Source organism: Salvelinus alpinus, chromosome 25 (genome assembly GCF_045679555.1).
Source record: "Salvelinus alpinus chromosome 25, SLU_Salpinus.1, whole genome shotgun sequence".
In the NCBI taxonomy this organism is placed as follows: domain Eukaryota; kingdom Metazoa; phylum Chordata; class Actinopteri; order Salmoniformes; family Salmonidae; genus Salvelinus; species Salvelinus alpinus.
The window spans coordinates 5216959-5230408 of NC_092110.1; the positions used below are offsets into that span (position 1 = coordinate 5216959).

Sequence of the window (13450 nt, forward strand, 5' to 3'; positions counted from 1 at the left end):
CTGAAATTGTTCCCTGTCTATTGTAGTATAAAGGTCAAGATGCTGGTCCCATTGTGAGACCAGTGTGTGAGCGTACGTGTGTTTCAGGGTAGTTAGGGGTTTTAAGCTGTGGCCTGTGTACACAGTATGTAAATGTGTGTGTGTGTGTGTTTTCGAGGGCATTAAGCAGTGCTCTGTTTACACTTATGCAAATAAGGATATGTGTGTGTGTGTGTGTGTGTGTGTGTGTGTGTGTGTGTGTGTGTGTGTGTGTGTGTGTGTGTGTGTGTGTGTGTGTGTGTGTGTGTGTGTGTGTGTAGCCATGGGCCCTTGGTCCCTGGTGTGTCTGTCTCTGTTCTGTGTTGGGGCCCCAGTGTGAACCCTAACTAATCCCTGACGGGGGCTTGATGGGGTCTCGGCCGGGGCCACTGCCAGGATTACAGGGCCACAGAGTCAACCCTTAGGAGAGAGGAGGAGAGAGATGGAGAGAAAAATGAAGGAGAGAGGAGAGAGTGAAGAGGGAGCAGGAGAGAGGGCCAGAGAGGGATGGAGGAGAGGGGACAGGAGAGAGGGATGGAGGAAAGGGGACAGGAGAGAGGGATGGGGGAAAGGGGACAGGAGAGAGGGATGGAGGAGAGGGGACAGGAGAGAGGGATCATTACAATAAGACATGAAGGTCAGTCAATCCGGGAACATTTCAAGAACTTTGAACATTTCATAGAGTCCTTTGGTCTGATGATTCCAAATTTGAGACTGTTGGAAAAGCATTCCAGGTGAAGCTGGTTGAGAGAATGCCAATGGCAAAGGGTGGCTACTTTGAAGAATCTCAAATATAAAATATATTTAGATTTGTTTCACTTTTTTGGTTACTACATGATTCCATATGTGTTATTTCCTAATTTTGATGTCTTCACTATTATTCTACAATAATGTATGTATTGGTAATGTATGTATTGGTAATTTACAGAGATAGTAGCTGTATCATGAACATATTCCCTACGATACCATGTAGCAAGCAGCACTCATAATCAGAAATGTACAGGTTGTAAGTATTTCTGTTGGACATGTTCACAGCAGCAGTATTAGAGGCCTGTTCGCTATGTATTTATTAAGCGCAGTCTGATACAGAGCCCAGGTGCCTGCCTCTCTCTCTCTTTCTCACTCACTCACTCACTCACTCACTCACTCACTCACTCACTCACACCACATCAATCTTTAATCCATATCTTATACTTTTCTTATGTTTAGTGTGTTCTTTCTTCCCATATGGCAATGAATACTGACAAATATCTCAAATGCTCATAATGCTTTATTGATGAAGTATTCCACAGAATTTAGATTTTAACCAAAGCCAGCCGACAGTATTTACTTTTCCATCTGTGTTGCATTCTGACTTCTTCAGTTCGATGTCTGGGATGTACGCCGTGTGATTTTCTTTGCCATGTGCCTTTTTCGACAGATTTTCTCTTTCTTTCTCCCTCTGTTTCTTTTCGTTATAGTTCCTTGTCACCTCGTCCAGGTGGGCTTTCACCCTCTCCTTATTCTTCCTCACTTCTTCCTTACTCTCTGCTTTTCTAGCTCTGAGCAGCTCTTTCACTTTGTTCTTCTCCAATATCTCTCTTTCCTTCCTCTTCTTCTTCTCTAGCTTTGCCCTGACTCTCTGGGCAGTTTTAGTTTCCTTCTGAAAGAGAAAGTCCATACATGTTAATCAGTGATCTGAGATATTATTATTAGTCATTCTCCAGCATGCAGTCAACTTAATCTATTGAATCTGATAGTATAACCATTAGGAGGTGACTTGTGACCTCCCTGAAGTGTGACTGGTTAAATGGAGTACTGTACCTGTGGCTGCTCTTGCTCTCCGAACCTCAGGGCAGTCTGCATCTGGTACAGCTTTATGTATGCCTCTTTCATCCTCTCCACCATATCTTTCTTCTCTATTTCACATCTGTCTTTCTCCCTTTGCATTTTCTCAATTTCACTATTCGTTCTCTCCCGCTCCCCTGTAATCTCCAACTTCTCCATTTCCATCACTCTCTTTTCCATCTCCCATCCCTTCTTCTCTTGTCCATGCAGGCAAAGAATCCTCATCTTTTCTCCTTCCAGAGCCTCTATCGCTCTTTCCTTTTCTCTTAGTTCAATCATCCACTCCTCTGCTGCCTGTGTGCTACTTCTATTAATCTCCTCCTTCTCCGTCATCCATCTTTCCCCCTGTTGATCCCAGATTCTTTGTAGGCCAGCCTTGGCCTTGGCCCATCTCCCCCTGTCCTCCTTCCAGCCTACTAAGGTCTGATTCCTCTCCAGGTCTGCTTTGGCCAAATCTGTCTTCAAACCATTTCTTATGAGGTTCCATCCATTCCTCTCTCTCACCCTCTCCTTCACCACCCTTTCATTCTCAGCTAACAGTCTCTCCTTGTCCACTCTCAACTTCCATAACTTGGCCAAGGACATGTTCACCTTTGACATCTTGTCCACCAACGCTTGTCTGTCGGCCGCTGCACTTTCTCTGTGTTTGTCCAACACGTCTCGCTGCCTTTCATTCTCTGCTAACAGCCTCGTGTTCTCCACGGTCAACTTCCCTATCTTGGCCAAGTGCAGTATGTTCTGCATCGTCACCTTTGTCATATTGACTTCTAGATTTTCTTTGTCTGCCTCTAAGCTTTCTCTCTGTTTCTTCAATATTTCTCTCTCCCTTTCATTCTCAGATAACAGCTTAGTACTCTCCACTGTCACCTCTCCTATCTCGGCCAAGTTCAGTATGTTCTGCACCTTCAGCTTTGCCATCTTGAGCTCCATCTTCTTTCTGTCTGACACTATGCTTTCTCTCTGTTTCTCAAACGACTCTCTCTCTAGCTTCCGCTGGTTGCGGTGTACCTCAATAGAAGCCTCAGTCACCCTTAACTGCCTCAGCAGATCTCCAATTAGCCTTTCTTTTTCTTTCTCTGGTTCCACCCTCACCTTGTTGACTTTCTCCAACACCTCTCTCTCCAGCTTCCATCGGTTGTGGTCTACCTTGTTAAAAGTCTCAATCTCCTTTCTCATTCTAAGCAGCCCCTCCATTTCTCTTTGTCTTTCTTTATCTCGTTCCATCCTCATCTTGTTACCTTTCTCCATCTCCTCACTTTCAGTCATCTTTTTCTCCGTCTCACTGACTCCTCTCTGCATCGATCTATATTGAGAAACATGTATTCCTTATTTTTTTTTTATTTTTTTCCCTGTAATTTTCTTAACTGTTTGGCCATGCCTGTTTTCCAACTTCAGTTACCCTCAAGCTAATTCGTATCATTTCTTAAATGCTAATAAGTAGGCCTACTTTCACTGATTTGCTTAGAAGTCAAACACTTTTACACATGATTATTTTCTGACTCACCTGTTTCACTGTCACCTCTCTTCCACGATTTATGTCCAGTTATGAAGATTTAATAAGGTCATACACTTGAGGTTTTGATGTGGTGAATGGATATGCTGGTTGTTTTCTTTGGTTTGGAACTTCTTGTTGCCAAGTTCTAATTCTGAATTCTATGGTTGTAGCCAAGCCTAATTGTTGAGTCATAATGAGATTGGAATGTTGGCTTGAATTCTTTATTATGGCCAAAAATCTCAGAATTCTGAAGATTTTAGAATTATTTTACAAAATTCTTGTTTGTGTCATACATTCTATATACACAATTCTAGCCCATGGATGCTGTCTCAAAGTTATAAATCTTACATTCTCAGCCAAAGAAATGTTATCTATTTCAAAAAGATTCTAAATAAAGATGACTTTGTAAGTATTGGTTGTCATGGTGCCCTGAGGTAGTCCCGAAGCCACTCCTGCATTGTCTTGGCTGTGTGCTTAGGGTCGTTGTCCTGTTGCAAGGTGAACCTTCGCCCAGTCTGAGGTCCTGAGCGCTCTGGAGAAGGTTTTCATCAAGGATCTCTCTGTACTTTGCTCCTTTTATCTTTCCCTCGATCCTGACTAGTCTCTCAGTCCTTTTCGCTGACAAACATCCCCACAGCATGATGCTGGCTCTACCATGCTTCACCGTATGGATGGTGCCAGGTTTCCTCCAGAAGTGACGCTTGACATTTATGACAAAAAGTTCAATCTTAGTTTCATCAGACCAGATAATCTTGTTTCTCATGGTCTGAGAGTTTGTAGGTGCCTTTTGGCAAACTCCAAGCGGGCTTTCGTGCCTCTTTTACTGAGGAACGGCTTCCGCCTGGCCACTCTACCGTAAAGGCCTGATTGGTGGAGTGCTGCAGAGATGGTTGTCCTTTCTCCCCCGATTGCTCAGTTTTGCCTGGCAGCCAGCTCTAGGACGAGTCTTGGCGGTTCCAAACTTCTTCCATTTAAGAATGATGGAGGCCACTGTGTTCTTGGGGACCTTCAATGCTGCAGAAATGTTTTGGTACCTTTCCCCAGATCTGTGCCTCGACACAATCCTGTCTCAGAGCTTTATGGACAATTCCTTCGACCTCATGGCTTGGTGGGACCTTCAAACTCAACTGTGGGACCTTATATAGACAGGTGTGCCTTTCCAAATCATGTCCAATCAATTGAATTTACCACAGGTGGACTCCAATCAAGTTGTAGGAACATCTCAAGGATGATCAATCAAAACAGGATGCGCCTGAGCTCCATTTTGAGTCTCATTGCAAAGGGTCTGAATACTTAAGCAAGTAAGGTATTTATGTTATTTTAAAAAACAAAAAACATTTCTAAACTTTCAAAAAAACTGTTTGCGCTTTGTCATTATGGGGTATTGGTGTACATTGCTGAGGATTTTTATTTATTTAATCCGCTTTTGAATAAGGCTGTAACGTAACAAAATATGGAAAAAGTCAAGGTGTCTGAATTCTTTATTAAGGCACTATTTATTTATTTATTTATTTATTTATTTATTTTACTATTTTTTATTTTATGCACTTTGAGATTATCACAGTATAATGAAAAATACTTTACAAATGTAATAAATAATAATAGTAATTATTAGTATTATGCGTGTCTGACGAATGTCTGACGAATGTTTCTCACTCCCTGGCTGGTCCATTGACGCCCTCTCCACTCAAGCTACTCCTTTACTGAACTGTATCATCATGTAGAGGTGAAAGACCATTTTTGTCACTATATTGTTTTTGAGCAACTTTGTCATTCTTTATGAAACGCTCCATTTAAAATATACCTATGATTATTATTCATTAACAATAAAAGGCCTTTACATAATTTTTTTGAAAATGGTCATGTATAGTTTTTCATGTATAGTCCATTCATTGAGATGTGTCTAGATTATTAGGGCTTTCCAAACCTGTTCCTGGAGAGCTACCGTCCTGTAGGTTTACACTCCAACTAATCTAGCACACTTTATTCTAATAATCAGCCGCTTGATAAGGTGAATCGGATTAGTTACAACTGGGGTTGGAGAGAAAAAAACCTACAGGAGGGTACTGTAGCTATTCAGGAACAGGTCTGGTCTAGATGTCTCTGTGTTTAAGGCCCTGTTACTGGGTTGATTATGTGAGGATCTGATAGTTATGAACAGTTTATCTGGAGACAGCCAACAGAGAGAGGGAGAGAGTGAGGATCTGCATTAGCCAGGGAGCTGGGCCCGTACTCACAAAGCATCTCAGAGTAGGAGTGCTAATCTAGGATCAGGTCCCCACATTTTCACTCTTTGTGATCTACAAGGCTAAATTGATCCTAGATCAGCACTCCTATTGTGAGATGCTTTGTGAATACAGGCCCTGATGGTTAGGAACAGTGGTCCTGGAGACTGAGCCCAGTCCAGAGAGAGACAGAGGGAAGACCTGTATTTGCCAGGGCAGTTTGATGCCTTTAGCTAAATGATGGTGGCAGATGGAGGGATTGCTTTGGGAAGTTGTAATCCATCATGATTTCAGATGGACTCACAGCAGCGCTATGTTTTTGGGGTTATGGTCTGGAGCTGTGATTGATGTGATGTGGAGGCTGGTGTAGTGTGTTAGAGGTCGACCGATTATGATTTTTCAACGCCGATACCGATTATTGGAGGACCAAAAAAGCCAATACCGATTAATCGACCGATTTTTATTTATTTATTTGTAATAATGACAATTACAACAATACTGAATGAACACTTATTTTAACTTAATATAATACATCAATAAAATCAATTTAGCCTCAAGTAAATAATGAAACATGTTCAATTTGGTTTAAATAATGCAAAAACAAAGTGTTGGAGAAGAAAGTAAAAGTGCAATATGTGCCATGTAAGAAAGCTAACGTTTCAGTTCCTTGCTCAGAACATGAGAACATATGAAAGCTGGTGGTTCCTTTTAACATGAATCTTCAATATTCCCAGGTAAGAAGTTTTAGGTTGTAGTTATTATAGGAATTATAGGACTATTTCCCTCTATACCATTTGTATTTCATTAACCTTTGACTACCTTGGCTTACTGCATTCGCGTAACAGGCAGTCTCCTTGTGTAGTGCAACGAGAGAGAGGCAGGTCGTTATTGCGTTGGACTAGTTAACTGTAAGGTTGCAAGATTGGATCCCCCGAGCTGACAAGGTGAAAATCTGTCGTTCTGCCCCTGAACAATCTTGCAACCCCACCGTTCCTAGGCCGTCATTGAAAATAAGAATGTGTTCTTAACTGATTGCCTAGTTAAATAAAGGTATTTATTAAAAAATAATAAAATTTAAAAAAAGTTGTTATGAAAACTTGAAATCGGCCCTAATTAATCGGCCATTCCGATTAATCGGTCGACCTCTAGTACAAAGTGTAGACATGCGCCTGCATCACATACAACACACAGAGACAGGTGCATTCCTGTGCCGTTTCAGGAAGTTGCAGGAAAACATGAATCACTGATGCATTTTGTTCATGTTTTATGATTAACTCGGGCAAATGAAAGCATTTTCTAATACGTTCAATACACTTAGTTGATGTCCTACTAAGTTCAATACATTTTTTAATATTGTTAAATTCCGTTTTAATGTCTGGATTCCGTGACTTTGTTCGGGTTCTCCACAACATGGATTTTATAGGGTCCTACTAACATTCCTGTCAAAAGTTATTCACCTCTATAACATAGTACTTGTAAATCAGTCAAATTTGGGGTAAAATCAATTTAAATTCAGTCAATTCCAGAAGTAAACTGACATTTCTATTTCAATTCAAATTTTCCTCATTAAAAAGCAATTGAATTGGAATTGACCCCAACCCTGAATACAGTATATAAATTGTGTGTTTTTTAATTGAATGTAAAGTATTTACATGTGTACTGTAGGTTAAATATTTCAGAATTACGGTTGGTTGGTTGGACTAATTTCTACATCAGCTGTCATGTGGACCCATCTGTTCTTCAGCCCCTCAACACTGTAAGCCCCCCCTCTCTCCTCCATTTCCCTTTCCTGTCCCATCCCCCCATCCATCCCTTCTCCTCTCCCCTATCCACTCCAGTTGAGTACACACAGGCATTTGTAGTCTACTCCGTTGTTACTATTGCAGCGCTCCTTTGATAATGGCATGTCCCATTAACCAACATGCACCTGACTCCTGAGGGCTGAGGGGCCTATAGAGGCAGTGGTAACAGAGAGAGAGAGTTTGTTTGTGTGTGAGGCAGAGACAAAGGGCACAAACATACAGCAAAACAAACAACCATCCTCCCACCTCCTCCCCTCTTCAGCAGCAGACAGGAAGGAACAACATTCAGCCTGTGTTCCCCCTCTGCATCCTCTCTCCATTCTGCTCTTTTTCAATTCAATACACACAACACCCCAAGGCCAAATGGCCTTTGCTGTGGTTAAGACAATGGCTATTCAACATTCACACAATCCCGTGGCAAAGGTTGGCATTCTACATCTACATCCACTAACATCATTCATCTGACCCTGGCTTTGAATGTGGTTTGATTTGGTGAGGTACCAGTTACATTCAACACTGGGGTCAAAGTCACTCTCAGACACTTGGTTTCTTGTTGCACATACATTAGAACATATTTACATCCTCCAGCTCTCTAAAATCTGAATTTCCAATCAACCCCAGGACCACAGCCATTACGGTGATACTGTAGCTGTCTATCTTTATTTAGTGCTTTCTGATTGGCTGGGTGGACATGTGGTATGTACAGCATTTGGCTTCCACCCCTCTAATCTTCTCAGATCTACAGAAGTGGCTAGAGAGTAAAGGGTTGATTTGGCATTCAGCATTAGGTGTGTCCCTCTGTAGGGTGTGATTGGTACAGCCTCTGGGTCACATGTGTTTGGGTCAGCTCCTGCTCCCTCAGGCTGGCTGATGCAACGCCAGTGAAACTATAGCCCAACTTCCCTTCAATCCCCTGGCTCTGGAGGGCGTCTGTCGCCTCAGTCAAGGCGAGGTTTCCTCGCTCTCTCTCGCTCTCTCCCGCTCTCTCTCTCCGTCCGTTTCTATCCTTGTCAGCGTCCCTCCCTGAATTTAACAGCCTTGTGAATTGGGCTTGCTGACGTAAATGTTCTCTCCAGGCTGCACCCTGGAGCAAAGTGGATAAGTTAAAATACTAGCATCCTGTCTGTCTGTATTAGTGTTGTCACGATACCACCATTTTACTAATGATACAATACCAGGTCAAGTATCACGGTGGGGAAAAAATCTGTGGTCTAGCGTCCTGTTCTCCCCCGTACGCTTGTTCCCATTTTCTAAACGTTCTGCTCATGTGCTACGCAAATATCTGTCACTGAAATTCACACTTTCACACAAATTCACATTTAACGTCAAACTGTTCAGTGTACAATAGAATACTGCATAGAATGGCTGATTTGCTCATATTTGCAAAGGCCTACCTGTAGCCGATGTGAGCAAGACCTTTAAACAGGTCAACATTCACAAGGCCGCAGGGCCAGACGGATTACCAGGACTCAGAGCATGCGCGGACCAACTGGCAAGTGTCATCACTGACATTTTCAACCTCTCCCTGACCGAGTCTGTAATACCTACATGTCTCAAGTAGACCACCACAGTCCCTGTACCCAAGAAAGCGAAGGTAACCGGCCTAAATGACTACCGCCCCGTAGCACTCACGTTGGTAGCCATGAAGTGCTTTGAAAGCCTGGTCATGGCTCACATCAACACCATCATCCCGGAAACCCTAGACCCACTCCAATTCGCATACCGCCCCAACAGATCCATGGATGATGCAATCTCAATCGCACTCCACACTGACCTTTCCCACCTGGACAAAAGGAACACCTATGTGAGAATGCTGTTCATTGACTACAGCTCAGCGTTAAACACCATAGTGCCCACAAAGCTCATCACTAAGCTAAGGACCCTGGGACTAAACGGCAACTGGATCCTGGACTTCCTGACGGGCCGCCCCCAAGTGGTAAGGTTAGGCAACAACACATCTACCACGCTGATCCTCAACCCTGGGGCCCCTCAGGGGTGTGTGCTCAGTCCCCTCCTGTACTCCCTGTTCACCCACAACACCATTATTAAGTTTGCTGACGACACAAGAGTGGTAGGCCTGACCACCGACAACTATGAGACAGCCTATAGGGAGGAGATCAGAGACAACAACCTCTCCCTCAACGTGAGCATGACAAAGGAGCTGATCGTGGACTTTTCACATCGACAGGCTGTAGTGGAGCGCTATCACTCCGAGTGCATCTCAGAGCACATCGTTAAGTTCCTTCATTACTGCACTATCACTCCGAGTGCATCTCAGAGCACATCGTTAAGTTCCTTCATTACTGTACTGCGCTATCACTCCGAGTGCATCTCAGAGCACATCGTTAAGTTCCTTCATTACTGTACTGCGCTATCACTCCGAGTGCATCTCAGAGCATCTCAGAGCGCAGGTTGCCTGTTCAACCTGTCTTTCATATTGTCTGAGATCCCCAAGGATTGGAAAGCTGCCACAGTCATCCCCCTCTTCAAAGGGGGAGACACCCTGGATCCAAACTGTTACAGACCTATATCCATCCTGCCCTGCCTATCCAAGGTCTTTGAAAGCCAAGTTAATAAACAGATTACTGACCATCTCGAATCCCATCGTACCTTCTCCGCTGTGCAATCCGGTTTCCGAGCCGGTCACGGGTGCACCTCAGCCACGCTCAAGGTACTAAACGATATCATAACCGCCATTGATAAAAGACAGTACTGTGCAGCCGTCTTCATCGACCTGGCCAAGGCTTTCGACTCTGTCAATCACCATATTCTTATCGGCAGACTCAGTAGCCTCGGTTTTTCTGATGACTGCCTTGCCTGGTTCACCAACTACTTTGCAGACAGAGTTCAGTGTGTCAAATCGGAGGGCATGTTGTCCGGTCCTCTGGCAGTCTCTATGGGGGTACCACAGGGTTCAATTCTTGGGCCGACTCTTTTCTCTGTATATATCAATGATGTTGCTCTTGCTGCGGGCGATTCCCTGATCCACCTCTACGCAGACGACACCATTCTGTATACTTCTGGCCCTTCCTTGGACACTGTGCTATCTAACCTCCAAACGAGCTTCAATGCCATACAACACTCCTTCCGTGGCCTCCAACTGCTCTTAAACGCTAGTAAAACCAAATGCATGCTTTTCAACCGTTCGCTGCCTGCACCCGCCCGCCCGACTAGCATCACCACCCTGGACGGTTCCGACCTAGAATATGTGGACATCTATAAATACCTAGGTGTCTGGCTAGACTGTAAACTCTCCTTCCAGACTCATATTAAACATCTCCAATCCAAAATCAAATCAAGAATCGGCTTTCTATTTCGCAACAAAGCCTCCTTCACTCACGCCGCCAAACTCACCCTAGTAAAACTGTCTATCCTACCAATCCTCGACTTTGGCGATGTCATCTACAAAATAGCTTCCAATACTCTACTCAGCAAACTAGATGCAGTTTATCATAGTGCCATCCGTTTTGTTACTAAAACACCTTATACCACCCACCACTGCGACCTGTATGCTCTAGTCGGCTGGCCCTCGCTACATATTCGTCGCCAGACCCACTGGCTCCAGGTCATCTATAAGTCCATGCTAGGTAAAGTTCCGCCTTATCTCAGTTCACTGGTCACGATATCAACACCCACCCGTAGCATGCGCTCCAGCAGGTATATCTCACTGATCATCCCAAAAGCCAACACCTCATTTGGCCGCCTGTCCTTCCAGTTCTCTGCTGCCTGTGACTGGAACGAATTGCAAAAATCGCTGAAGTTGGAGACTTTTATTTCCCTCACCAACTTTAAACATCTGCTATCTGAGCAGCTAACCGATTGCTGCAGCTGTACATAGTCCATCTGTAAACAACCCACCCAATTTACCTACCTCATCCCCTTACTGTTTTTATTTATTTATTTTTCTGCTCTTTTGCACACCAGTATCTCTACCTGCTCATGATCATCTGATGATTCATCACTCCAGTGTTAATCTGCTAAATTGTAATTATTCGCTCCTATGGCCTATTTATTGCCTACCTCATGCCTTTTGCACACAATGTACATAGACTCATTTTGTTTTTGTTTTCCTACTGTGTTATTGACTTGTTTATTGTTTACTCCATGTGTAACTCTGTGTTGTTGTCTGTTCACACTGCTATGCTTTATATTGGCCAGGTCGCAGTTGTAAATGAGACATGTTCTCAACTAGCCTACCTGGTTAAATAAAGGTGAAATAAAAAAAATAAAAAAATAAAATCGTTAAGTTCCTTCATTACTGCACTATCACTCCGAGTGCATCTCAGAGCACATCGTTAAGTTCCTTCATTACTGCACTATCACTCCGAGTGCATCTCAGAGCACATCGTTAAGTTCCTTCATCACTGCACTATCACTCCGAGTGCATCTCAGAGTACATCATTAAGTTCCTAAACGACCCCAACAGGTGAAAGGGTACATGATTTACTTACTTAGTCCTATTCAATTATCAACAAAATATGGGGGAAAATTGCCTAATGCATGGCTGGCTAATACTGCCTGCATTTATTCCAGACACAGATTTAGATGAAGGTAGGATAATTCGCTTGCACCATATATTGTTTTACTTTCAAGAGGAGACAAAATGTTTCTCTCCTGACACTTGTGCCACAACATTTGTATAATCAAAATAAACTATATACATTTGTAATTTTATCTTCTAATGATCTGTTACTCGGTAAACATGCTTTGTGAGAATAAAAAAAAAAATAGCAAGCAAGCTTGGGCTTGGATCATAACATAACGACAGACGTTATCAGCAATGGAATAATTATACGGACAAAGTAGGCAAACTCAACAACACCAGTTAGATAGACAAAAACAACCATAGGGCCTCAGCAAAGTTGACAGTAAATAACTAGATTGAACAACAATGACTAGCTACGGATTCTGATTCATACACAATGTTTGGAGAAGGGCAGACTTGTGCCTTGAGATGAGTGACTGTGAGTGAGTGAAACAGCCATGCATGTGTCTGTGGAAGTGAGAGCAGAGGAAGAGCGGCTTGTTCTAATCCAATCGCTGCAGCAGGCTCAACCGATACCCCGCCCGTTTCTATACAGACAGACGAACTAGCCAATGGCTGTTTAGAGCTTCACACTGTTTGAGTGAAAGAGAAGCATGCTGGCAGCGGATTTTTTTTTTTACTGATGTCGTATTCAGAAAATTCTCCATATCCGTTATGATACTCGTTTTGTCCGAGTACTCGGCACACCAAGACTGTTCTCAGGGCAAGCCTGGTTGTAGGTAGATAATGTTTGTGTTGCATCAGGGACAATATTAGCATTTACCTAACCGTAACCTAATTATCCTAACCTCCCACGTTAATTATCCTAACCTGCTTCGAAAAGTCACTTCTGCTAGTCAAAATCGGCAGATTTGCCCTGAGAACAGTCTTGGTTTCCACTAATGCGATACAGCTGCTATGCGAGTGAGTAGCCATAGCAACTGCTCCATTTGGCTGCTGCTCAGCGCTCATGAGACAGTTGCCTGTACACAGCAGATAACAACCACATTAAGAGATTTTGGCAATTAACTTTTTGTACTTTTCTAGAGTCGGATGAACTCATGGACATGTGTAATTGTGTACGTCTCTGCGTGCATATAAGATAAAGTAGTGACTGGCTACAACTGGAGCGAGACGAGAGAATGAGCCGAAGGAAGGGGAGGGGGAAATGGCTATTTATTTTGTAAAGATTTTAATAAAGTATACTATATTAGGCCTAGACAGTGTTTTTTTTTGTATGAAATGCGCCACACATGACATATTTATAACCCCCCCACCCCTTCCCCCCTCAAAAAAGCTCATAACTATTCCTGTACTACCCAATCCTGTAGACTGTCTATCCTGTCCTGTCCAGAACTTGACTATAGAACTACACGGAATCCCGCAGGAATGAGAGTCAGCCGTTACTGGGTGTTATTATTCAGAGTTACAGTTGCATTCAAATATATTATAGGGCCCTATAGTTTTGCGAAAAACTAAATGCAATCAGGTGAAAAATATAACCGATTTTTATAGGGCCGAAATATTGGCACCCTTGCACTTTTCTTAAATAATTACC

At 43.1% G+C, this 13450-nt stretch overlaps 2 protein-coding genes across 2 annotated transcripts in view; one reads left to right on the forward strand and one right to left on the reverse strand.

Annotated features, from left to right (window-relative positions):
• crip2 (cysteine-rich protein 2) overlaps window positions 1-13450 on the forward strand; it is a 57859-nt gene that overhangs the window by 21972 nt on the left and 22437 nt on the right. The window lies entirely within an intron of this gene.
• Window positions 1277-2912, reverse strand: LOC139553065 (golgin subfamily A member 6-like protein 6). Its single transcript, XM_071365038.1, has 2 exons — window positions 1822-2912; window positions 1277-1660 (listed from the first exon to the last, which is right to left on the reverse strand). Exons 1-2 carry the CDS (start codon window positions 2773-2775, stop codon window positions 1289-1291), a joined length of 1326 nt encoding a protein of 441 aa, XP_071221139.1. The 5' UTR covers window positions 2776-2912; the 3' UTR covers window positions 1277-1288.